The 23,713-nt window shown below is 46.0% G+C and overlaps 1 protein-coding gene and 1 long non-coding RNA gene across 2 annotated transcripts; one reads left to right on the forward strand and one right to left on the reverse strand.

Annotated features, from left to right (window-relative positions):
- Positions 1–2,573: 2,573 nt before the first annotated feature.
- Positions 2,574–3,748, forward strand: LOC124684771. Its single transcript, XR_006997148.1, has 3 exons — positions 2,574–2,650; positions 3,246–3,433; positions 3,638–3,748. It is a non-coding gene; the product is annotated as an uncharacterized LOC124684771 (long non-coding RNA).
- A 15,870-nt stretch (positions 3,749–19,618) lies between these two features.
- LOC124694150 (wall-associated receptor kinase 3-like) lies at positions 19,619–22,825 on the reverse strand. The gene is made up of 3 exons (XM_047227202.1): positions 21,928–22,825; positions 21,608–21,757; positions 19,619–20,817 (listed from the first exon to the last, which is right to left on the reverse strand). Exons 1-3 carry the CDS (start codon positions 22,823–22,825, stop codon positions 19,619–19,621), a joined length of 2,247 nt encoding a protein of 748 aa, XP_047083158.1.
- Between the last annotated feature and the right edge of the window lie 888 nt (positions 22,826–23,713).

The raw sequence follows: 23,713 nt of genomic DNA on the forward strand, positions 1-23,713 counted from the left end.
CTGGTTGCGCGCGTGGTCTATCATCTGTGTGTGTGACCCGTCTCGCTGGGATCCTTCTTTGATTACCTGACCGTGGTACACTCCCAGACAAACTAACCAAACTGAAATGGTAAAAACCGGCGCAACATACTGTACGTTCAGTAATTAGAAAAGCAGTCCAATGCGTGGGTCAAAAGTAAACGGCCACAGAGTCACAAAGACCTCTTTTCGTGACTGTGGAAGTCAGTTCGGCTTACATGTGGGACCCGACAGATTATGGTCCCGCATGTCATCGAATGGTGCCAACTTGGAGTGTGTAGGCGTTGCCCTTCGAGGTGCATGCGAGAAGAGTGCCCAGCGGTCGTACAGTGTGCAGTGGTGCAAATATATATTATCAGGAAGTTGTGCTAAAACTACACCCGTTTCGCTTACAGCTGGGTCCCCCGCCTCGGCGGTCCCGCTAGTCAGTGACTAAATCTGACAAAAGAAGGGGAGGGGCGGCGTGCTGGACGAGCCGCCTACATATACCCACTCGTGGCATCCACCCATCCTTCCTCCCGCTTCCATCTCTCCAAAGATCGAGGCCGGGGGCTCTGTGTTGCAGTTCTCGTGTTGAAGGTGAGATTCGTTTCTTGTGGAGTTCATCGTCTACCTCCCCTTCTTCAAGCAAACTCAACCTCTCGGATGGGTTACTGCTTCTTCTCCCCACTTAGTCTGCTTCTGTTTGAGTTGGGTGTTCCTGAAGAGAATCAAGTCCAAGCCTGCTCCTGATTTCCCTTTTTTCTTGTTCTTGTCCTATTTTTTGAAAAACTTGATTCGTCTATTTTCTTTCCTCCGTTCTCATCTTGAGTTCTTCGATCGGCTCGACGAACAGCAGGCAGTAATACCGAGATATGAGCATGGCAGAGCTAGCGACTGCTGTCTTTATTGGCCTGTTTCTGTTGTTTGAGTTCAAGAACCAACACCTGCCTACGAAATTTTCTCCTCGGTCGCTGATGTTTTCCTCCTTATCTCCTTGTCCGCGTTCGATTTCTGGCGCCGTACTACTGCCGATCGAGTGGAAATAACATGGCAGATTTCGGCAAACCAAATCTGCTTCCCTTGGCCTGTTTCTGATTTCCCTTTTTTGTTCTTGTCCTATTTTTTAAAATTTGATTCGTCTATTTTCTTTTCTCCGTTCTCCTCTTGAGTTCTTCCATCGGCTCAAGGAACGACAGGCAGTACTACCGAGATATGCGCATGGCAGAGAGACCATTGCTTGGCTTGTTTCTGTTTGAGTTCAAGAACCAAGACTGCCTAAGAATTTTTCTCCTCGTTGATGTTTTCCTTCTTATCTCCTTGTCCGCGTTTGATTTCTGGCGCCGTATATATAGCACTGCCCATCGATATCTACATGGCAGATTTCGGCAAACCAAGAGTCGCCAAAGGCTGCTTCCCTTCGCCTGTTTCTGTTTGAGTTCACGAACCATGACTGCTTCTGCTGCCTGCGTTGTTTTCTTCTCGATCGGTGATCGTTTCCGTTCATCTCCTTCTTGCCCGCGTTTGGTTTCTGGGACTGTACTGCACATATATGATTGCAGGTCGTTTTTCCTTGAAGCAAACCAACATTCTGATGCTAATTGTACCACTGATAGCATGATCGATCGTTTTTCCTTGAAGCAAATCGGAAGCTGCACTGCTTTGATTTCTAGCCAAGGCTGCTTCCGATCCCTTCTGCTGTGCCATCTCTTCTTCCTTGTGCTATTTTTCTTCCCAACTCTTCACCGATCTGTGCTTGGAAATTCCCTGCAGATTCACTGTCCACTGATTGTTGATGTTCGTTGTCGTGGTGGCTGTGGCTTTAGGTTTGTGAGGGGGTCATGGAACCATTCGGAGAAGCCTTGGTCGCCGTTGTTAGCTGGATTCTTCTCATCCTTGGCTACGCTTTCTCGATCGGTCTCCTCTGCGTCCCTTTGTAAGTTCAAAGCAAGCTCTGTCCCCGTGCATGCGCTACTAGTTCGTTTCTGGTTTCTGAAATCGACATGCCAATCTGTTCCTCTTACGTGTGTGTATATATATATGTCGCAGCATCAGGCTGAAGGAGATCTCCAGGGCAGGGAACCATGTGGATGGCGATCACCTGCCGGTGATGTATGTCATGTCACTCGTCAACTCTATGGCATGGTTATCATACGGTTGCTTAGATCCACAGAGCAATGCTGTCGTTATAATTAATCTGGTCGCCTCTGTCGTTCACGTCTCCTACACTGTGTGGTACATCTGCCTTTGCGAGCATGGATCGTTGGGCTTCTGCACTGGTTTTGCACTTGTGGTCGTGCTGCTGTTCTTTGGTATCATGGCTTGCATTCACCCCTTCTTTCCTGCTATGTTCCGTGGAGGACACGACTCTCTTAACACCCCCGTCACCATAACAGCAATCCTCATGTACATTGGTCCCATTCCTGACATGGTTAGATATTCAGTTTGCTCCATGTGTTTCAAATTGCAATTTGAGCTCTACCTAAAAAGGGAATTCTAATGCTATCACTTGTACCGGATTGTGTTGCATGTAGGTGATGGCCCTGTGGAACGACGAGCTGCGAGGATGTCCTTCCCAGTTGTCCTTGCGTCATTCGGCAACGCTCTCTTCTGGGGTGAATATGGAAGGTTGCAGGGCCTGAAACCCATTCGGGTAAGCACCTCCCTCGCTCCCTCCAAGATATGTAATGGAAATTGGTGTGCTTCTCGTTACTTTGGTAGTATTATTTTGTTTTGAGAACCTGTCCGCATAGTTATTCTGAACTGCTGTGAAGCCTCCACCCCTGCCTAGCCGCATTGCAAATATTGATTGAAACTTTGAAAGCATAGAAATCCACCATTCCCTCCCCTCCTTTTAGTCTTGTTATAGTTTTCTCTGATAGTCCAATGCAGTCCTCAAGGCATTGTATACTTGTTTCGTTTTGGCACATGCCTGTGCATGTGATGCCTGTTGGCTCTGCACCTGCATGTGCTGTCTAAATGGAAGGAGGAGGACCTGTACTATAAAAAGCAAGTCCAGATGACACATTCTCAAAAAATGTTGATCCAATGTATCATGTATCCCTGTTCTGTTTCATACTACTCTACCAATATCTTGTTAATTCACGATGTTAACTGCTCAGTTACGGTTCTTGTATAGCTTGTTATTGCTGGTTGGGCAAATAGCCTTGATAAGTGTTGTATGTCCATTCCAGCTGATTGGGAAATTGTATTGTTTTAAAGTCGCATATATATCTTCTTGTTTGTAGATGTCAAACGAATGGGGCATCTTGAGCCCTATCCTTCAGCTCGCGGCCTACCACTGGCTCAAGCGGAACGACATTCCAGCGATATACAGGGAGGAAATACCCCAGCTTTTCCACCAGTTCACCGAGACCTTGAAGTACGGATACACTCTACTCCGTAGGGACGAGGAGGAGAAGGAAGACGATTAGCGGTGAGTGCACTAGATGGGAATCTGTCTGTTCTTTGTTATGCTCATCTGAAAGACAACTCTTGAGGCCCAGAATAGATTCATGCTTAGTTATGTTCTTTGCATGTTTTCATCTTGCGTTGTTCCTTGGCTATATCAACAAGTGGATACTCAAATTGTCAATCATGTGGTACCTACTGACATACATTTTGTGATGATGTTCTGCAGCCGAAGAAGTGAATTAGAGATCGAGGGTCAAGAGGAAGGAAGAAAACGTTGAAGCGTTCAGAGTTCAGACTGGAAGTATTAGGATGAGAGATGTTACAACAATGCTTTTATTTAATTAGGGATAATGGGGCCTTGTGATTCCTGATGCTAATTATTTAAGTCATGTTCCGTGAGTGGATTATTCTACCTTATTATAGTATGCAACAAGGATGTTGGTTTATCACTGAGTTTTCATGAAATTTGAGGCGCTAGCCTTTTCTGATCTTGCATTGGTCATTCTGTATGTGACTTTGGTACCTATGTTGCTTATGGTAACAGGTCGGTACATATATTTGTACCTATGTTGGTTTGTAGATTGGTTGCTGCCCAGATATATATAGCGTCCCGATTTCTTCCCGTAACAACCCAGATCTTGTGCTTGCGGAATTGGTGGAACAAACGGTAACAAAATCTTTAAAACCAGGTGCTCAAGCAGATCAATATATAGCCAAAGCCAAACTGCCCAAGGGCTATCTACCCCCTGTCTTGCGCAACAGCAGAAAGCAGTCAATCTAGCTGTACGCGTCAGAGAGGAAAGCGATGGTCGCCGATATTGAGAACCCCGACGGCGGAGATTATGTCGCTGCCGCTGCAAAGGTGGACGCCAACGCCATGACAGGAAGAAGGTATCCCGACGAGGTGATCTGGTTGAGTTCTGCCAACGCCATGACAGGAAGAAGGTATCCCGACGAGGTGATCTGGTTGAGTTCTGCCTTTGTGTGCTGCTACGCGTTGGCACTGCTCTTGTACGTCGAGTACGAGGCGGTTAAGGTCGATCCGACGGCGATTACACTCTTCATCAGGGCCAATCTGTGCCTGCTCCTGTTAGTGTGCTTGGCCTTCATTCTCACCAACCTTGTCTGCCACTACCGTTTTGGCACTGGTCCCTTCAAGGAAGAAGAAGCCTAAGTCAAGAGGAAGCATGAGGGAAGTCGTCCTAGCTGCTTGTTAGCCTGGTTAAGATTTATTTTTTCTTGAAATAATTGCTCCTGACAGTTCGATCGACCCCTTATTACTGTATTTATTGTTGAATTAATCGCTACAGCGGCTCCTTTATTATATTTTGCCAACACCTGATTGCGCTTGTACTCAAAACTAGCCATCTCAAGAAATTATTGATGGATTTGTTCGGAGGAAGACGCTGCTATCCTGTTTGGAGCCCAATTAGGTGCTTTCAGCACACTTTTGCTTGCCTTCAGGTAACACAAGCTCTAAGTGGACGAATGTCACGTGGGGATAATTCAGGTGACACGCATAGTGCGGCATCATCGAAACAAATGCCAGTAGAGAAAAGTTATCAGAATCACGGCTTCATAAAAAATAACGAAAGAACATTTGCCAGAGCCGTCTCCCTTGTTCAGTCCCAAAAGAGATCATCTGGGGTACCTCGGTGACAACAAGATTTCCTATACCGTAGTGTTTTATCTGCTTAGAGCATGTCTAACGTACCCTCTAAATTTCTGCCCCGTATAACACGAGTAGAGGGCCATGTATTCGATTTCGATCGGCCGAAAACTCGTCCGAGCTAGCAGACCCCATATCCCTAAACTGTAAAAGGGCATATTCCTAAAATATGCTAAATCATTTTTTTCTTTTTTTCCTCTTCTTCCTCCTCCAGCCCCACTGCCCCGCCCCGGCCGCCGCCCCTTCCCGCCGTCATCGGCCCCCCCCCCCTTGCCGCCGCCCCTGCCCACCACGGCCCCCGTCGCCACCGCCCGTCATGGCCCCCGCCAGCCACTGGCCGTGGGCCGGCCGCCCCCGCCCGCCACCGCTCCCGTCTCCACCGCCCGCCACGGCCCCCGCCACGGAAGGCGAGAAGACCTGCAGGCACTGCAGCGCGCAGCCACGGACGCGCTGCGCGGAGGTGGCCGCACGTTTCTCCAGCGGGGCTCCATGGCGGAAGCAGTTGCGATTTGCTGAAAGTTCAGCGCGCCACAAGTGGGGGGTTGGCCCTGTATTCAGCCTCCCACCCCGTACTTGTAGGGGGCGAGGAGCCGCCCCGTAGCCAAAACTTTATATCGGCGGGGTAGAGCTCTACCCCGTATATATCGACGGTTATTTTACGGGGTTGGGCCTTTTAGGAGGTATGTTAGACATGCTCTTAGTTCCTGGCACCCGAATTGGCATATCCTTGTTGGCGAGCATATCTCCGATTGACTCTTTTTTCGAAAAGGGGATAACCCTTCATCGATTGATGCCTACATGCCTCGGGGAAGTGCATCCATCATGCTACCACTAACCTTATGATTAAAGGTAGAGAAAAAAAGGAAAATACACAACTCCTAGCCAAAGATTTCAAAAAGGATTTTCATGGGGCATTTTTTCAATATTGCACTCATTCCTATTTAGTTAATATCATGTTCTTTTGTTTATGGATGCCTAGCGGTGCGAAATAAAATGGAAACTTATAAGTCCATGAAGTTTGTATATATGTTAGAGAAACGCCTGGGCCGCCAATTTAAGCCATGAATCATTCACGGTGGAAATTTATAGCGAACCATAGTGAGCATTATATGAAGCATCTTCAATAAAAATTATACCCATAGTAAATAAAAGGATTGCTGAGATGCTCATTGTCTGTTTGTCTTGTCATTTTAGCATGGGATTGCTCCTAGGTAGGAGTACTTCTATATCATGGGGCAGGATGTACCCCTTTGGCGTTCTCAATGGTATATGTATACTTACAATCACAAGAAATTATTTGGAACCTAAGTTGAGCAGGCCCGGGCCAGGCAGGAGTGCGAAGTGTGCATGCGCACAGGGCCCAAAAAAATTTGGGGCCCCAAATTTAGGTATTTAGTGTTTCTGCGATCTCCATGTCTTTCGAGTCGAGGGGTACGTGGCCGGGAGCGAGGGTACCGACAGGCTTTAGAACACGAATATTTGATGTGGAGCTCAAATATTCGTACATGGAGCAAAATCTTCGAGATGTCGTTTGGCTCACGAGGAAAATCGAAAATTAGTTTTATAGGTTTCAAAAAACATGAAACATAATTTTAAGAGTAGATAATGATGTATCCTACTAAGGTGCAAAATCTCAATCTTAATCTCAAATGTTCTGAGCAATACAAAAGTGACAAAGTCTGCCTTTTTTAAAGAGATTTTCAAATTACTATGGTTAGATATACACTTATCCCTTTGTTGTAGTTCAAAATACAAATTATTTCGAATTGAAAATTTACACATTTGTGAGATATATTAGTGGCTACATCTTGATTTTGTTTCAGAATTTATTGAAACATATTGAAACATAGAAGTACGATTTCTATAAAAAAAATTAAATAAGAAGATTACTGGTGTCCATGTGCACAACGGATTGCAATTTAATAGTAACGATTTTTCGGCACGGATAAAGTATTTTGAATCCGCTGCAACGCGCGGGCATTGTGCTAGTAGGCTTATACTACGTATAGATATTTAGCAAAAAAAAAAAACAGGGCCGACCCTATATTTTGGCCTTCCAATCGATGGGAGAGAGCTAGCCCAGCAAGGCCGATGGGAATCGATCGATCCAGAAACTGGCTCAGCTCCCTCAACGAAGCGGAATTGATCGAGAAACACGAAGCGGAAGCGACGCGGGCGGCAGGCCCCATTGCCCCAACACCAATCAGTTCTTCTTCTTTGCAGTTCTGCACTGCTCCGAGTCCTTGCCGGTCGATCTTGCGATCAAGTACACCAGGTGCGGCCATGCGCTCGCAGCATCCCTCGTCTCACCTCTCTCCCCTATTTCTTTTCTAATTTTCTTGTCCAGTTTTTTCTAGTAGATGCTCTACCGTCCCCTATATGTTTTTTTATCATAATTTCCAAATTTGTTCAATTGTGTTGTATTTTTATTCATCTTTTTTTTTGTAGAAATCAACTTGGAAAAGTCCAAATCCAGTTTTTAGAAGCTTTAGAAAAAAAGAGAAGAAAGAAAAATTGATTCAATCTCAAAGAGGGGCAATTGGCAAGTTTGTTAAAAACAAAACAAAAGTGTCCTCCGATAATCAGTCACTTTATGTTGATTCTTCAACCCTTGTATTTGCTATTGTTCCTTAAACTGATTCTAGAGGCGGTCAGATTGAGCCAGGAGTTTAATAGGTATGCTTTTTAATGATGTCGTTCAAATAAATATTATGAAAACAGGAGTTTAATAGGTATGTTTCTTAATATATACAATTTCTATGTAAGATACTCTCGCATATTCGTTATAATTTTTGAATAGTCAATTTTTTTAGTGCCATAGGGCCCCATTTTGAAGTTTCGCACAGGGCCCCAAATTTGGCCGGCCCCGGCCCTGAAGTTGAGTACCATGAGGTTTAGGTACTCGTATTTAAGGGGCACGAGATTTTCGACTTGTGATTTGTCAAGCATATAACTCATATTTGCCCTCACATTAACTTTAACCATTCAAGATGCTTATGATAGGTGCAATGAGATCTCAAACCTAATGAGTACCATACTTTTTAGACGGTTTATAAAACTTGTTAATCTTGCTTCCTCCGCAAAGAGCTTTTCTTTTACTTTTATGTTGAGTCTTCATCTTCCTACTTATGAACCAATTAAGAGAGCATAGTTGTCCTTCTTAGTACAATGTGCATAGTCCCAAAATTATTATTGATTGATTCATGATTATGATATTGCTTGTTCTTAAATTACTTGTATCTAGTTACCCTTTGAACTTTAAAGGTGTCATAGCATTTATGTTTTGCTACTTCATAAAGGAAATGTTGAGTACCACTTTGCTATGCTTTATCTATGCTAAAAAAACAGTTGCTTTCAATGCATTATTATTCATGATGCTTTATTTGAGTTACTTATCATGTTATAACATAGTTGCTAAGTTCTATTGTTAAAATTGTATCTATCATGTCTATGTTTAGAGTACTTTGATTCCACCTTACGATGTTTTACAATAGATTGATCAAGATTGTGTTGGCTTCATGTCACCATAAAAATTATTATGTTATCACTTACCTACTCGAGAACGAGCAGGAGTTAAGCTTGGGGATGCTTGATACGTCTCAAACGTATCTATAATTTTTTATGCTCCATGCTTGTTTTACACCAAATTATATATGATTTGTTTAAACTTCGTTGCACTTTTATACATTTTCCGGCACTAACCTATTAACAAGATACCACAGTGTTAGTTTCCTGTTTTCTGATGTTTTGTATTTCAGAAAAGTTGTACAATAAATATTCTCGGAATTGGACGAAACAAAAGCTGAAATCAATATTTTACCGTAACAAAGACAAAGTCCAGAGGGGAGACGGAGAAAGGCCACAGGGCGGCCAGACAATGCCATGGCGCGGGCCTAGGCCTGGCTGCGCCATGGGCTGGTGTGGCCCCCCTGGCCTCCACCGACCTCGCCCTTCCGCCTATTTATTCACGATTTCGGGAAGAACTAAACACCCGAGCCTCCATCCACGATAAGTTCCGTCGTGGCCGCCATCGCAGACCCTAGCTCGGGAGGGTTCTGAAGCTCTTCCCGGCACCCTGCCGGAGAGGGAGATCATCACTGGAGGCCTCTACATCGTCATGCCCGTCTCCGAAGTGATGCGTGAGTAGTTCATCCCTGGACTATGGGTCCATAGCAGTAGCTAGATGGTTGTCTTCTCCAATTTGTGCCTCATGTTTAGATCTTGCGAGCCGCCTATCATGATCAAGATCATCTTTATGTAATGCTACATGTTATGTTTGTCGGGATCCGATAAATAATGAATACTATGTTGAGATCGATTATATATACTTGTCATATGTTATTTGTGATCTTGCATGCTCTCTGTTGCTAGTAGTTGCTCTGGCCAAGTAAATGCTTGTGACTCCAAGAGGGAGTATTTATGCTCGATAGTAGGTTAATGCCTCTAGTTTTCTCGATGAGTGTTAATAACTTCTAAGATTGTAGATGTGTTGTTGCTACTAGGGAGAAAACAATAATGTTTTATCCAATGGTAATTCTATTGTTTACTTTACACAGATTGCTTAATGCGGTAATATGTTGCTTGCAACTTAATATTGGAAGGGGTTCGGACGATAACCGGAAGGTGGATTATTAGTCATAGACGTAGTTGGATTACGGTCTATGTATTATGTTGTAATGCCCAAACGAATCTCATAGTAATCATCTTGTCATGTATGGTCGGTATTCTGTCAATTGCCCAGCTGTAATTTGTTCACCCAACATGTTAATTATTTTTCTTTATGGAGAGACACCTCTAGTGAACTGTGGACCCTGGTTCTTTATTTTACACAGATAAATTCATCTACTGCAATCCTGTTATGTTTACTTTCTGCAAGCACTATTCTCTTTAATTCCACTGCAAACATCTCTCTCCACACGATACGTTTAATCCTTTGTGTTCAGCAAAACCGGTGAGATTGACAACCTCACTGTAAGTTGGGGCAAAGTATTTGGATTGTGTTGTGTGCAGGTTCCACGTTGTTGCTGACGCCGGTAGTGTGCCCCGCCACAAGTCAGCTAGCAACACCTTCGGAAGTCACGCCTTTCTCCTACTGGTCGATTAAACCTTGGTTTCTTACTGAGGAAAAAGTTGTTGTTGTGATCATCACACCTTCCTCTTGGGGTTCTCCAACGCTACGTCTAGCACCATCACCCGCCGCTGGCCCCATCGCCTGTGCCGGCGCAGGTGGACGCAAAGGCCTCGGACGATGCCGCTAGCCCGCCGCTAGCCCTTCTCCGGGAAGATGGCAAGCGAGAAGGCGAATGCGGGGTCGAAGAGCACGTCCTACCACGTTGGCTTCAGTGACTCAGTGTTGCTAGTTATGTGGCTACTTTTGTTCACGTTTCCATCCGACCGAAGCTCTACCTACTACTACACAGTTGGGTCCTATCCTAGTGTCAGGCAACAACAGGGGTCAGGGGTTCACCGTCGTGTCTTTTGCCAGGCGTGATTTGTTGCACGCGTATGCAACGTGAGAATATTTTGGAACACGACAAGTACCGTGCATCGGACCACTCACCCTCTCCCCATGCGCCTTGAACACGTGGCCGCCTGATTCTGCGGTGCGATCGTGTCGGTGTCCCGTTGGACGCCTTGAACACGTGGTTGGGTTGTTGTACCGCGATGGATAACTGCGGAGGTTCATCGAGAAAGCCCTGGAGACTAGAGATCCTCCTACTACTACTCCGGTTGGGCTGGACTCTATACAAAGAGCGCCTTTTCCTCTTCAAGAAATGGTCCTGGTCCAGTGGTCCGGTCAATCTGTTCCAACTAAAAAAGAAAGCAAGGTCTTCTTTCCTTGTGCAATGCCAGGATGAGGTACAAACTCGTCCAGCTAGTAGCGACGACATCGAGGTGACTGAATCACGCAGGAATTGTGGAGGAAGCCACGCGGCCGTGGAGAGGAGCAAGAGGTTGGAATTGAGATGGTAAGAGTGGGTGGAGTGGCCAAAATCGCTAACTTGGGAGGCTGGCGACGGAGGCGGTGAGGGGAGGGAGGTAGAGCGAGGTGGTGAACATGTTGAGGAGCTGGCTATCGAGTAGACCGGTTCACCCTAAGAGCACCTCCAGCCGTTGGCGCTCCCCACGGCCAAAACCGGCGCTAAATATCGCCGGATTGGACGAAAGTTTGGTGTGGGGAGCGCCAAACTTCCATCTGTCCCCCTAGCTAGACGTCCGAAGATCGGCATTTTTGGCTTTATTTTCACAAATGAACTCGCAATTGGGCGAATTTGACAAATTTTGGCCAATATTTGGTTTATTTTTACAAATAAACGTTACAGTTCAACAAAGTAAGCAAATAACAAGTTTTGAAACAAATCAAATGGAAACTAGTTGGTGTTGCCTTGAAGCCTCCATATGTGCTCCACCAGATCATCATGCGGCTGTTGATGCATTGTGGAGTCTCGAATCTCCTGACGCATAGCGATGAACGAAGCCCACGATATCGGCACCTGGTGATTAGGCTGTGCAAGAGGACCCTCTCTGTCATATGGTGCAGCTTGCCCGACGTCTGTTCTTCTTCTTCAAAAAGCCCACGATATCGGCACCTGGTGATTGGGCTGCCATCTCTTCTTCAAAAAGCTCGGCGAACATCTGCTCCTCCTTGTCGTCTGAGTCTATGTCTGCCCAGGAAAATGGACAAACACCTTCCGGGCGTGGTCGACGCGAGGAGTTGCCCGACGGCGAAATATAGGCAGACATGAGGAGGGACGGTAGAATATAGGCTGGTGGGAGGAAGGATGGCGGAGTGCAGGCAACCAGCCGGCGGATTGATGAGGGGTGGTGCCGGTGGCGAGAGAGCTACGAGAGGGGAGGGGGATTTGCGACGAGAAAGTGGTGGGGTTCGCGTGTTCTCTCGCCGATGGAGCGGGCCCGTCTCCGCTTTTCTCTCGTCCGGACTCCCCGAGCGCATCCCGGGAGGCCGGGGATGGCTTGGGCTCTCCGGATAGATTAAGGGTCTTTTCCGGAGGGAAACGAGGAACCGGGGACGCGGCTGAACCGAATAACACCGTCCGGATGAAAAATGGGTGCCGGGAGAGACGGCTGGAGGTGCTCTAACTTTCAAGCTCTTATACTAGTTTGCATGCACATTGCAAATTGTTGTTTGTTACTTACCTTAAAATAAAACGAAAGAAACGTGAAACATCACTACGGGAGAGATGGAGTATGCCGACGGCCGCCAGCCGTGGGCACAGCCCAGAAGACCGTCGGCACGATAGCTGTGCCGACGGTGACCGTCGGCGTAGCGTCGTCGGCACAGTTCTGGTCGGGGACTGCCCGATCACCGTCGGCACAGACTGGCCATCGACACAGATTGTTGTGCCGACGGTAAAACCGTCGGCATAGTATTTTAAAATTTTAAAATTTATTTTCGAAAAAAATTTCAAAAATAAAATTGAAAAAAAATAAAAAATTTTAATTTTTTTTTCACTTTTCTTCTTCTACTTTTTTACTTATTAATCTTTCACAATCACACTTAGTACACTTAATCATAGGTCAAATTGCACTTATGGCCAAACTTCCCAGTTGGTCACCCATCCTCACACTACTCCCGTCCCGGCACGCTTATCTTATTGGTTCTCTTCGGATGAGCTTCCCTGAAAGAAATGACAACTTGATGTTAATATTACCATATCTATCATATTAACCCTTTGACCGTGATGTCACACCTCTATATTTTTGAATTCTAAACAATTATTTAAGTAAACAACAATGAATATATATAAATAATAATAATATAGAATTTGAAAAACAATTAAATGATTTTATTTTTTATTTTTTTATTTAATAAGGAATAATTAATATTAGTAAATGCGAATTTGGCAAATAATATGTCTAAATTGATCAGAAAAATGAGAGGAATACAAATATGACATCCATATTATCTTTTGAACCTACAAAGTTAACTTACCCAAAAATCATGAGCATTAGATCAAGTACCTCTAGTTTAAATTTGACTGACTTTATAAAAAATGAGGTGGGAAACGGCCCCGGCATGGCATAGTTTGCTGAAACGAGATCATATTTGGCACGTGTGTGGGCCCTAGGATGGGAAGGAAGACCCCGGACGCGCATTTCTAATCCGATCCACGGTCGGCCATCTTTTCATTTTTAGCGTGCACAAACGGTTTTTATTTGTGAAGCAGCTATATGGGGCGCATTTTAGTATGAAGTGAAACCTCCGTGCGATGATAGTAGACCACCTACGCACCACCTATCACATGACATATGCACGCGTTAGCTTTTTGGGAACCCATGCGGCTTCCGGCGGTGTCCCGCCGTATCCGCTGGAAACTTACAGGATTTGAACTAGGGGTCAACTATCCGTCGCTCCAGAAATTCCGAAAAAATTGTTTTTAGTTCAGCGACGCATCATTATATGTGCTAATTTTTGTCCGTTTAGTTTCTTCGCGAATGGGCGCACCCGCACGCCCGGTACGGCGATACCGCATGTCCCGGGGGCCCTGTTTTGGCTAGATTGCTTTTTGAACGAAGTCAAAAAATCCCACGGAGCCGGGTGGCGTCATTTTATATGTCATAGTAACTATTTCGTTTGTCAAAACTGGGATATGGCAATTATTTTAAAAAACCCTTCATGAAAAGGCTATCACGTCCGGAGTTCTATGGATTTGAGGTGAAATGAGGTGGGAAACGGCCTCGGTATGGCATAGTTTGCCGAAACGAGATCATATTTGGCACGTGTGTGGACCCTAGGATGGGAAGCAAGACCCCGGACGCGGATTTCTAATCCGACCTACGGACGACCATCTTTTCATTTTTAGCATGCCCAAACGATTTTTATTTGTGAAGCAGCTACATGGGGCGCATTTTAGTATAACGTGAAACCTCCGTGAGATGATAGTAGAACACCTACGCACCACCTATCACAAGACATGTGCACACGTTAGCTTATTGGGAACCCATGCGGCTTCCGGCGGTGTCCCGCCGAATCCGCTGGAAACTGACCGGATTTGAACTAGGGGTTAACTATCAGTCGCTCCAGAAATTCCAGAAAAATTGTTTTTAGTTCAACGACACATCATTATATGTGCTAATTTTTGTCCGTTTAGTTTCTTCGCGAATGGGTGCACCCGCACGCCCGGTACGGCGATACCGCATGTCCCGGGGGCCCTGTTTTGGCCAGATTTTTTTTTGAACGAAGTCAAAAAAATCCCACGGAGCCAGGTGGCGTCATTTTATATGTCATAGTAACTATTCCGTTTGTCAAAACTGGGATACGGCAATTATTTTAAAGAACCCTTCATGAAAAGGCTATCACGTCCGGAGTTCTATGGATTTCAGGTGAAATGAGGTGGGAAACTGTCTCGGTATGGCATAGTTTGCCGAAACGAGATCATATTTGGCACGTGTGTGGGCCCTAGGATGGGAAGCAAGACCCCGGACGCGGATTTCTAATCCGACCTACGGACGACCAACTTTTCATTTTTAGCATTGCCAAACGGTTTTTATTTGTGAAGCAGCTACATGGGGCGCATTTTAGTATGACGTGAAACCTCCGTGCGATGATAGTAGACCACCTACGCACCACCTATCACAAGACATGTGCACACGTTAGCTTATTGGGAACCCATGCGGCTTCCGGCGGTGTCCCGCCGAATCCGTTGGAAACTGACCGGATTTGAACTAGGGGTCAACTATCCGTCGCTCCAGAAATTCCAGAAAAATTGTTTTTAGTTCAAAGACGCATCATTATATGTGCTAATTTTTGTTCGTTTAGTTTGTTCGCGAATGGGAGCACCCGCACGCCCGGTACGGCGATACCGCATGTCCCGGGGGCCCTGTTTTGGCCAGATGGCTTTTTGAACGAAGTCAAAAAATCCCACGGAGCCACGTGACGTCATTTTATATGCCATAGTAACCATTCCGTTTGTCAAAACTGGGATACGGCAATTATTTTAAAAAAACTCTTCATGAAAAGGGCTATCACGTGCGGAGTTCTATGGATTTCAGGTGAAATGAGGTGGGAAACGGCCTCGGCATGACATAGTTTGCCGAAACAAGGTCATATTTGGCACGTGTGTGGACCCTAGGATGGGAAGAAAGACCCCGGACGCGGATTTCTAATCCGACCCACGGATGACCATCTTTTCATTTTTAGCGTGCCCAAACGGTTTTTATTTGTGAAGCAGCTATATGGAGCACATTTTAGTATGACGAGAAACCTCCGTGCAATTATTGTAGACCACCTACGCACCACCTATCACATGACATGTGCACTCGTTAGCTTTTTGGGAATCCATGCGGCCTCCGGCGGTGTCCCGCCGAATCCGCTGGAAACTGACCGGATTTGAACTAGGGGTGAACTATCCGTCACTCCAAAAATTCTGGAAGAATTGTTTTTAGTTCTACGACGCATCATTATATGTGTTAATTTTTGTCTGTTTAGTTTGTTCATGAATGGGTGCACCCGCACGCCCGGTACGGCGATACCGCATGTCCCGGGGGTCCTGTTTTGGCCAAATGGCAATTTGAACGAAGTCCAAAAATCCCACGGAGCCGGCGTGACGTCATTTTATATGTCATAGTAACTATTCCGTTTGTCAAAACTGAGATACGGCAATTATTTTTAAAAATCCTTCACGAAATGGGCTATCACGTCCGGAGTTCTATGGATTTCAGGGGAAATGAGGTGGGAAACGGCATCGGCATGGCATAGTTTGCCGAAACGAGATCATATTTGGCACTTGTGTGGACCCTAGGATGGGAAGCAAGATCCCGGACGCGGATTTCAAATCCGACCCACGAGCGACAATTTTTTCATTTTTGGCGTGTGTGATAGCCATGAAACCTCGAACATTATAGCTCATTTCTAAGAAGATTTCTTTAGATATTTGAAATACTCCATTTTTTATATTTTTATATGATAGATCTTGTTTTTCTGCAAAATTTGATGTATTATACTTATTTTTCTCAATTAGAATGATTTAGTTATGCTTTTTTGAAGACTGCCATGCAGAAATAGAAAAAAGCTATGCCGACGATATAACCGTCGGCACAGGTCTGTAGTACAAAAAAAGGAAAAAAGAATATTGTGCCGACGGTTAGACTGGTCATGTGCCGACGGCTAGAACTGTGCCGACGGCCACCGTCGGCACAACCGGCCTGTACAGACGGCCATTTTAACGCCGACGGTCATCCTTGTCGCCGCGGTCCGGAGGCTTCTGTGCCGACGGCCCCGATATTTGGCCGTCGGCACACACGATGGCCGTCGGCACGTCTGTGCTCTCCCGTAGTGCATGTATTTGAATCTGATATGTATTAGTAGTATACTGAAATTGTATCGTAAATCTGAATGGTGCGTCCTGTCCTCCTGACCATGAAGCTTGTCATCCACCAAACTGATGGCGACGGCCAAGCCATTCGCGTATCATCGGCCACCATCCATCCATCCCACCATCCAAGCGGTGGTCCTCCTCGCGGGCCCTCCCGTGGCCAGTAGCTAGAGTGCAGAAACATGACAAAAACGGCTCTCCTTCTCTTTTGTTGCATGGGAGGGAGTTCGGCAGCGTGCGACACTGCAAGGGGCGTGGGAAGGAGACGAGAGGACCACGACTTCATAATCGAGAGCGATCAGATGTGGATCCTTCTTCTTTTTCGTGTGGACCGTTTAACACTTGAACCGGTTTGTTGGTTTTTAGCAACCGAGATCATGTTGACACAAAATCAACAAACTTGTTGAAGTGATCAATTTAAGATGTTTAAGATCTATTTTAGACCAAAAAATAGTTTTAGGACTAAAAGTGAACTCTTAGTAATAAAATTGAAGGACGAAAAGTGGACTTTCTTCATTAGAATTACACTAGAAAAAGCAAAGAAAAACGTCATCGTGACTCTCGAGGAATCAAGGACAATCAGCTTGGCGCAATGGTACCTATCTTCGTGCATCTAACGCTTGGACGTATTCATCGAGTTTAGCCTTGTGATGAGCGATGTCCGGATCCGTCGTCAAGTTCATGAGGCTAATAAGCCGATCAAGCGAGGAGTTGAGTCTGCAAATCAAGACGAAAGTTGAGTAAAATACACTATAGTAGGACATGCACGTGATGTAATGGCGTCGAGTGTAATTGTGTGCTTACTCATGCAAATTTCGGAGGGCGGTTTCCAGACCCGGATCTAGGCGGTAGACGCGACGAGGAGGTCCTTCCGCCCGGCGGAGTAGCTTTCCCAGGTACGAAATCGACATGACCGATCGACCTTTTCTTCTGTGGCAAAGACGGCGTCGTCTCTCCTCTCTCAAGAACTTTGCTTTGCCCTTGCCCTGAGATTGTAGATCGATGTGCGCCTAAGTAGACGTGGTGGCGGGGAACTATACTCGGCGTCGGACTCGTCTTCGACACGGACTCCCCGCTCGTAACGGACCGGACTAGATTAGATGACGTATGTATGGGGTTCGACGACTTGCGCATACAAACAATTAATTAAGGCGACTTGCGCGTTGGATCGATCATCGATGGCGAGCCCGAGCGAGAGTAGCGTGAAGTACTCGGAGTCTCGGACGCGGTGTCGCCGAGGCCCGAGGAGGTAGAAGAGCAGGAGCAGCCAGAACAGAGAGCACGATCGCCGCGCCGCCAAGCCACGGTGAGCTTATCCTCCTCGCCGCAGGCGTAGCAGTAGAGCGCGCAGACGTAACCCTGAGGTGCGCACGCCGAGTGGCTCGACCGGGAGTTTACCGGCACCGTGCGGCGCGGCCGTCCGGCCAGCGCCCCATGGCAACCCTTGATCTCTATCTCCATCTCCGACGCCAGAGCCTAAGAAGATGATGCGCCCCGCGAGTCTCGAGCCCCAGGCCCGGAGAGGAAGGGACTAGCAGCAGGAACGAGGCGCTCGCGGCGGCGGCATTGCGCCTGCTCTTGTACATTCTGAGCAAGAAAGCCATGTCCTACGAATGTCCAACGACCAAGCAGGGCTCAGGCAGGTTGCCCTGATGCTGCCGCCGCCATGGCCTGCAATGTCATGTGCAATTACTGTTCTGTGACGCCGCTGCTGTGTTCAATCTTCTTTCTGTATCACCAAGTCCTTCGTCGTGACGGTGCAGCCATGATTTTTGACTGTGACGGTGCAGCCATGTCATACGTCCTTGCATATTTTTGTTTGTTCCATGCCATTGGCTTACTTGGTCAGATAAAATGACGTGGTCATGGTGATTGCAAATCTGCAACTGCACCCTGAAGAAAGCTGATCATCGTCTGTCGGTTGAGTAACATGAAACCTTCATGACCCATGTCATGACATCAGGGAGGACGATCAGACTAGTTCGTTGACACCATCAAGATCGACAATCAGACTGGGCCTCCTCAACGAGTTTAAGCTCTCTACTTTTTCGATAAAAAGCGCTTTATTACTCAAAATGTTCAAGCTTTCTACAAGTAGTGTTTAGTCCTAGACTCCTAATTAGTGTAGCTTGTCTCTTTCTTTCTCTGTTGTTTTTCTGCTGTTTTTGTAAGCTGCTACCCCCAAGCGTTATTGTAACGGTGACCGTTCTAAACTTTATTAATTTAAAGTTGGGCTCTCTGAGCCTTAATTTTTTTTAAAAAAAAAAAATCATCGATTGATGCATGAAGCATGCACAATTTATTGCGGTCAAGTTTCTACTTTCTATTGAACCTACGTACCGGTAGGCTAGCTACATGAGTAGTGGTATGGTGATGCGTACATATATGTATCTGCTGCATATACAAACCAGCTGGTCAATTGATGATGAGCCCAAGCATCCATGCTAACATCATTGCGCTGTTTATAGTACTATACTACTAGTTTCATTCAGGATCAAGATTCTACAATGTAGGTACATTCATAAGGAAATCACTTATAGTATATCTCCCTCACTGCGACTTGGTCCAAAATTAACTCTCTCCCCCATTCCTAATTCAATCATCCAAGGAATAATTCAATCGTCCGGTAGAGTGCAGTGGTAGAAACGATAAATTGTCTGCCTTGTTTTTTTTTTTTTTCAAATCTACTTTTCAGGGCCATCTCAACCTCACAATTTGCAAACGGTTTTCACATATATCCCTGCTAGTACAGTACAAAGCAGCAGCATGTGAAACAAACAAGAGCCTCTGCAAAAACCCAACAAACAAAAACTAATTCAGCTAACTAGTCCTGCCAAAGTGCCAAGTGAACAAAAGTATCCCAATTAAGGAGGCATCGTCAGCAGCGCCCTCCTAGACCAGTTACAATATCTACCAAGCTACGACGAACAATGGACTTGGCTTCAGAAAAAGCCGTAGGAGCTGAAGTGCATCTTCAACCTGAATTCTCTTCACCTCTCGTCTTTGTTAGCATCAAACGAGAATGAATTCAGCGACCTGCTCCTCTGCTTTCCTCCGCAGCATCTCCCTGTATTTGTCCAACCTATGACCCTTGTGTACTGTACTTGCTTGATTTGACATGCATTTGAAGGGGCTACAACAAGTTCCAAAAAGGAAGGTATCATACATACACTAGAAATGTACTTGAGCCCGAAACAGGACATCATCGAGGCAGCCTCTCTGACAAGAATACTTCCTCTTCCACAGTGTACTGCATACTCAGTTCCTCGATGTCCCTTTCAGTGGACATGTCATCAGTAGAAAATTGGTCGTCATCATACCTCCTTGATGTTGCATCACGTGCAGCTTGCTTCCTCTTGATCCGCACGTTCTGAAGTATCATCTCCACTTCTCTCATTGCCGGGCGGTCTTCTCCATTCAACCTTACACACTTTTCTGCCAGAGCAGCTACCTCTTGGACTCCTCCATCTTCCTCTTTCATGACCTGAGGATCCAGTAAGTCAGCCAGGACACCTTCTGTAACTACTGACGCAAAATGTAGAACAAGACTATCTCCATCAACTGAATTATAGGCGAGTGGTCTCTTTCTGGTAAGAAGTTCAACGAGAAGTACGCCAAAGCTGAAAACGTCGCTCTTGTCTGTTAGACGACCTGTGTAATAGTACATGGGATCTAAGTAGCCAATCGTTCCTTGAACAGCAGTAGTCACCCCAGTTTGATCAATAGGAATAAACTTTGAAGCCCCAAAATCTGATACCTTGGCTGTCAAACTTTCGTCAAGAAGTATGTTGGTGGCCTTAATATCTCTATGATAAACTGGTCTTGAAGCAGCGGAATGTAGATAGGCTAGAGCTGTACAAATCTCAAGTGCAATCCTTAATCGGTCGTCCCATGATAATGATACTGGTCCTTCTACATGCAGATGATGCTCAAGAGTTCCATTTGAAATGAACTCGTAAACCAACAATGGGACTTCTGCCTCCAGACAACATCCAATGAGCTTCACGATATTCCTATGGTTGATTTGAGAAAGAATTGCAACCTCATTAATAAAGTCATCGATTTCTCTCTGTACGATAATCTTTGATTTCTTGATGGCTACAACCTGTAGATCCAGAATGCCTTTATACACGATGCCATGTCCTCCACCACCAACCTCACGAGTTTTGTCAAAATTGTTTGTGGCCTTCTCTAGCTCTGCTAAGGTGATAATCATCCGCTCACCCATGTCTGCCCTTTGTGAAACTAATTGCTGAAACAGCAACCCATGATTTTGCTTGAAAAACTTGTATTTTCTTTTTTCCGCTTTCTGTTGCTTGATACTACGTGTTACCAAGGGAGCACCAAGAGCCAGAAGCACAAGAATTGACCCACCGCTAACTACTAGGCCTATGCTTAAACCTGAAAATTTATGAAAGTAGAATTACACATTGCATCCACCCCTCATATCTTACTAGAAGGAAACAGTCTGCACTAAACTTGGTTTCTTTTTACCAATTCTTATAATACAAGATTTAGAACTAAACGTTTCTACCACCAACTATGGGTTTGCGCTATGCAATTAGATTTAGTAAGCAGTTTCAAGCTGTGTAGCATTGTCCTAAGTAAATCACTTAGTTTAGCCAATTTTATAGGTTGGGGTCACAGACTTTTATCAATTATATTTGGTTGCTAACAGTGCTCTTGTCGCTGTGATGTTATATTATCTTGATCAATGCACATATGACATTCCTGACCAAGCTAGTTTCCTTCATAAAAAATCAACTTATTTGAACTTACAAAGATAATTACAATGATTTTTTTGGGACAGAGGGGATACATTTTATGGTCCTTTGCCATGCTGCTTTCTTTGCCGTGCGCTGTCTTCTGTCGTTGCCGTGATTCGTGTCGTTGCCGTGCGCTTTTTTCTATCTTTGCCGTGCGTTTTTCTCCTAGCTCACGGCAAAGATTGGCTGCACGGCAGCCCCTGTTTTTCCCGTAGTGACATATTCAAGAACTAATAAAATGGCATATGTAAGTGTTTTAATATATAAGCAAGTTTCTTGAAAAAACAGCTTTGCAAGTCTCCTTGTGAAGTTGACGCCAACATATTAAAACGGCATAGATTTAAGATTACTGAATGTCATCTGTATATATGGAGTTATGATGATACAAATACATAAGGTAATTAGTGATGTGCAGTGACTGTTACCTTGAGAGGAATTCTTGTTCTTGATGCACCCCCCTTCCATGGAGGGATTCCCATAGGTCCCATCGGGGCATTGGCAGCGAAACGCTCCAGGCGTATTTATGCAGGTTCCGTAGCATGAGTGGAGTTCCCAATGAGCACATTCATCAACGTCTAATAAAACAACAATGAAGAACTGTAAACAAGACTAGTAGAGCAGTCACAAGTATGGCCTGTAAAACTAAACCTAATTCGAGGCACAAAGATGTCATCAGTTCAATCTAATTTGCATTTTAATTTTGTAAGCCAAGTTAATAAAACCAGGTTAATTCAGCTTTGTATACCTCGGCATCCATTCACGACGTAAGGGTTGCCTTGATAGCCAGCAGAGCAGCCACATCGGTGCCCACTGTAAGCAAAGCTTGTATAGTTCTGACATGAGCTGCTGCTGCTGCGACACCCGGATGCAGGTGTGGCAGGCAGCTTATTGCTACATGTTGAGTTGCTGATTACCCAGTCCAGCAAGACTGGTAGAGTAGGTACAGTCTCAAAGATGAGGCGCGTGACATTGTAGGATCCCTCCTCAGCTATGTACACTGAAGAATCAGCATCAAATTCAGAAACATTGCCAGGCGGCTGGACCTGGATGCTGTAGGAGGTGTAACCTTTCGGGATGGCAGCACTACAGCAGCCAATGCCGGAGCACTCTTTGTTCAAGGGGAACTGATAAGGCTGGCCTTTTCCCGGGGCCGGTGGGCAGTAGGTGGCACAGGCGTTAACGGTGCTGTTGTCCTCGGCAAGGAGGAGGACCTGGACGTTGCTGCATGACAGCACAAGGAACTTGTTCTTCTCTGGTGAGACGAAGAAGGGGCCGCCCCTTCTGAGCCCACCCCATGTGTGGTACTTGCTTGTGCTGTTGACACTGCTCGGTGCTCCTGGTGCAGGTAAGAGCGCGACGCTACTGCTGTTGACGCGTACCGTGCCGCTGGGAATGGAGATCTCGAGCACCTCAACGGTGCCATCGCCGAGGAACAGCTTGGGCGGCCGGTACGAGTGATCGCAGGTGAGGTTGAAGCCGTCGTGGTAGCAGCCGGCCTCGATCCCGAATGGGTAGGAGATGCTGATGCCTCCGCAGCGGGCGCTGCAGTTAGCTGCTGCTGCCGCGCCAAACGTTTGCAGCAGCAACGCTGCAACTACAGCCACCGTGAACACAACTCCCCTACTACTGGCTAACCTCTCCATGAAGGCAACCTCAAGAAGATGCTAGGCCAGTCTATGGATTTTCTTGTTATCTCCATTGTCCAGGCAAGTCAAGCACTACTTATACAATGTAGTCTCTACACCAACCGCATGAAACTACTAGGAATTCAATGTGGGAACACGATGACCTTGACTGGTTTGGGTGGTGGCTACTACTTTCTTTAGCGGGAACATGGTCAGCACTGACCCTATTCCCATGCGTTCTACTACGTACCAGCGAACACCCGATTAAGTGATTACAATAACACCACATGTAGTATTACAAAATTGAGCCCATGATTATGACACGACTAGTGGCAGAGGCTAAATTAGGTGGATGTTTGCAGGATTTCCACACGCAGTGGTCATAAAACATTTGACCACTACTGATTGGGCTATGATTTGAGTTTCCAGAGGGGTGATAGGTTTGGTCTTGTGGTAAAGAGGAATACGAGTAGGAACTGTGACTTGTGCTCTTTGGTTGGAAAATGTCATGAAACTTCTTGTTCACATGCGCCCAACTCCAAATAAAATAAAATAAAACAAAAAAATCAACTTCTACAAATCTGGATACAAATCGGACAAATGGGGGCAAAAACAACAAACGGAACCTTCGCTGATCCGATGGAGGCGGCCAGATCTCTCCGCCGACTAGCTCGCCCATCAGAGCTAGGCGACGCCGCTTCGGCGTCCGCATCAGCCAAGAAGCGGCCGGAGTTTGCATTCCTGCGTAGGGCCGCGGAGCCCCCCGCGAGGCCTTAGGAGCCATCGGTGCTCTCCGCTCCAGCCTCCAGCGCCGTCGCACGCGCGCTCCTCTCGGTGGTCCTTGTCCGCCGAGCGCCGGCGTGCTGTCCTCACGTGCAACACACGTGTGTGATGATGCTACGCCGA

The sequence above is a fragment of the Lolium rigidum genome, chromosome 1, assembly GCF_022539505.1.
Source record: "Lolium rigidum isolate FL_2022 chromosome 1, APGP_CSIRO_Lrig_0.1, whole genome shotgun sequence".
NCBI classification, from domain to species: Eukaryota; Viridiplantae; Streptophyta; class Magnoliopsida; order Poales; family Poaceae; genus Lolium; species Lolium rigidum.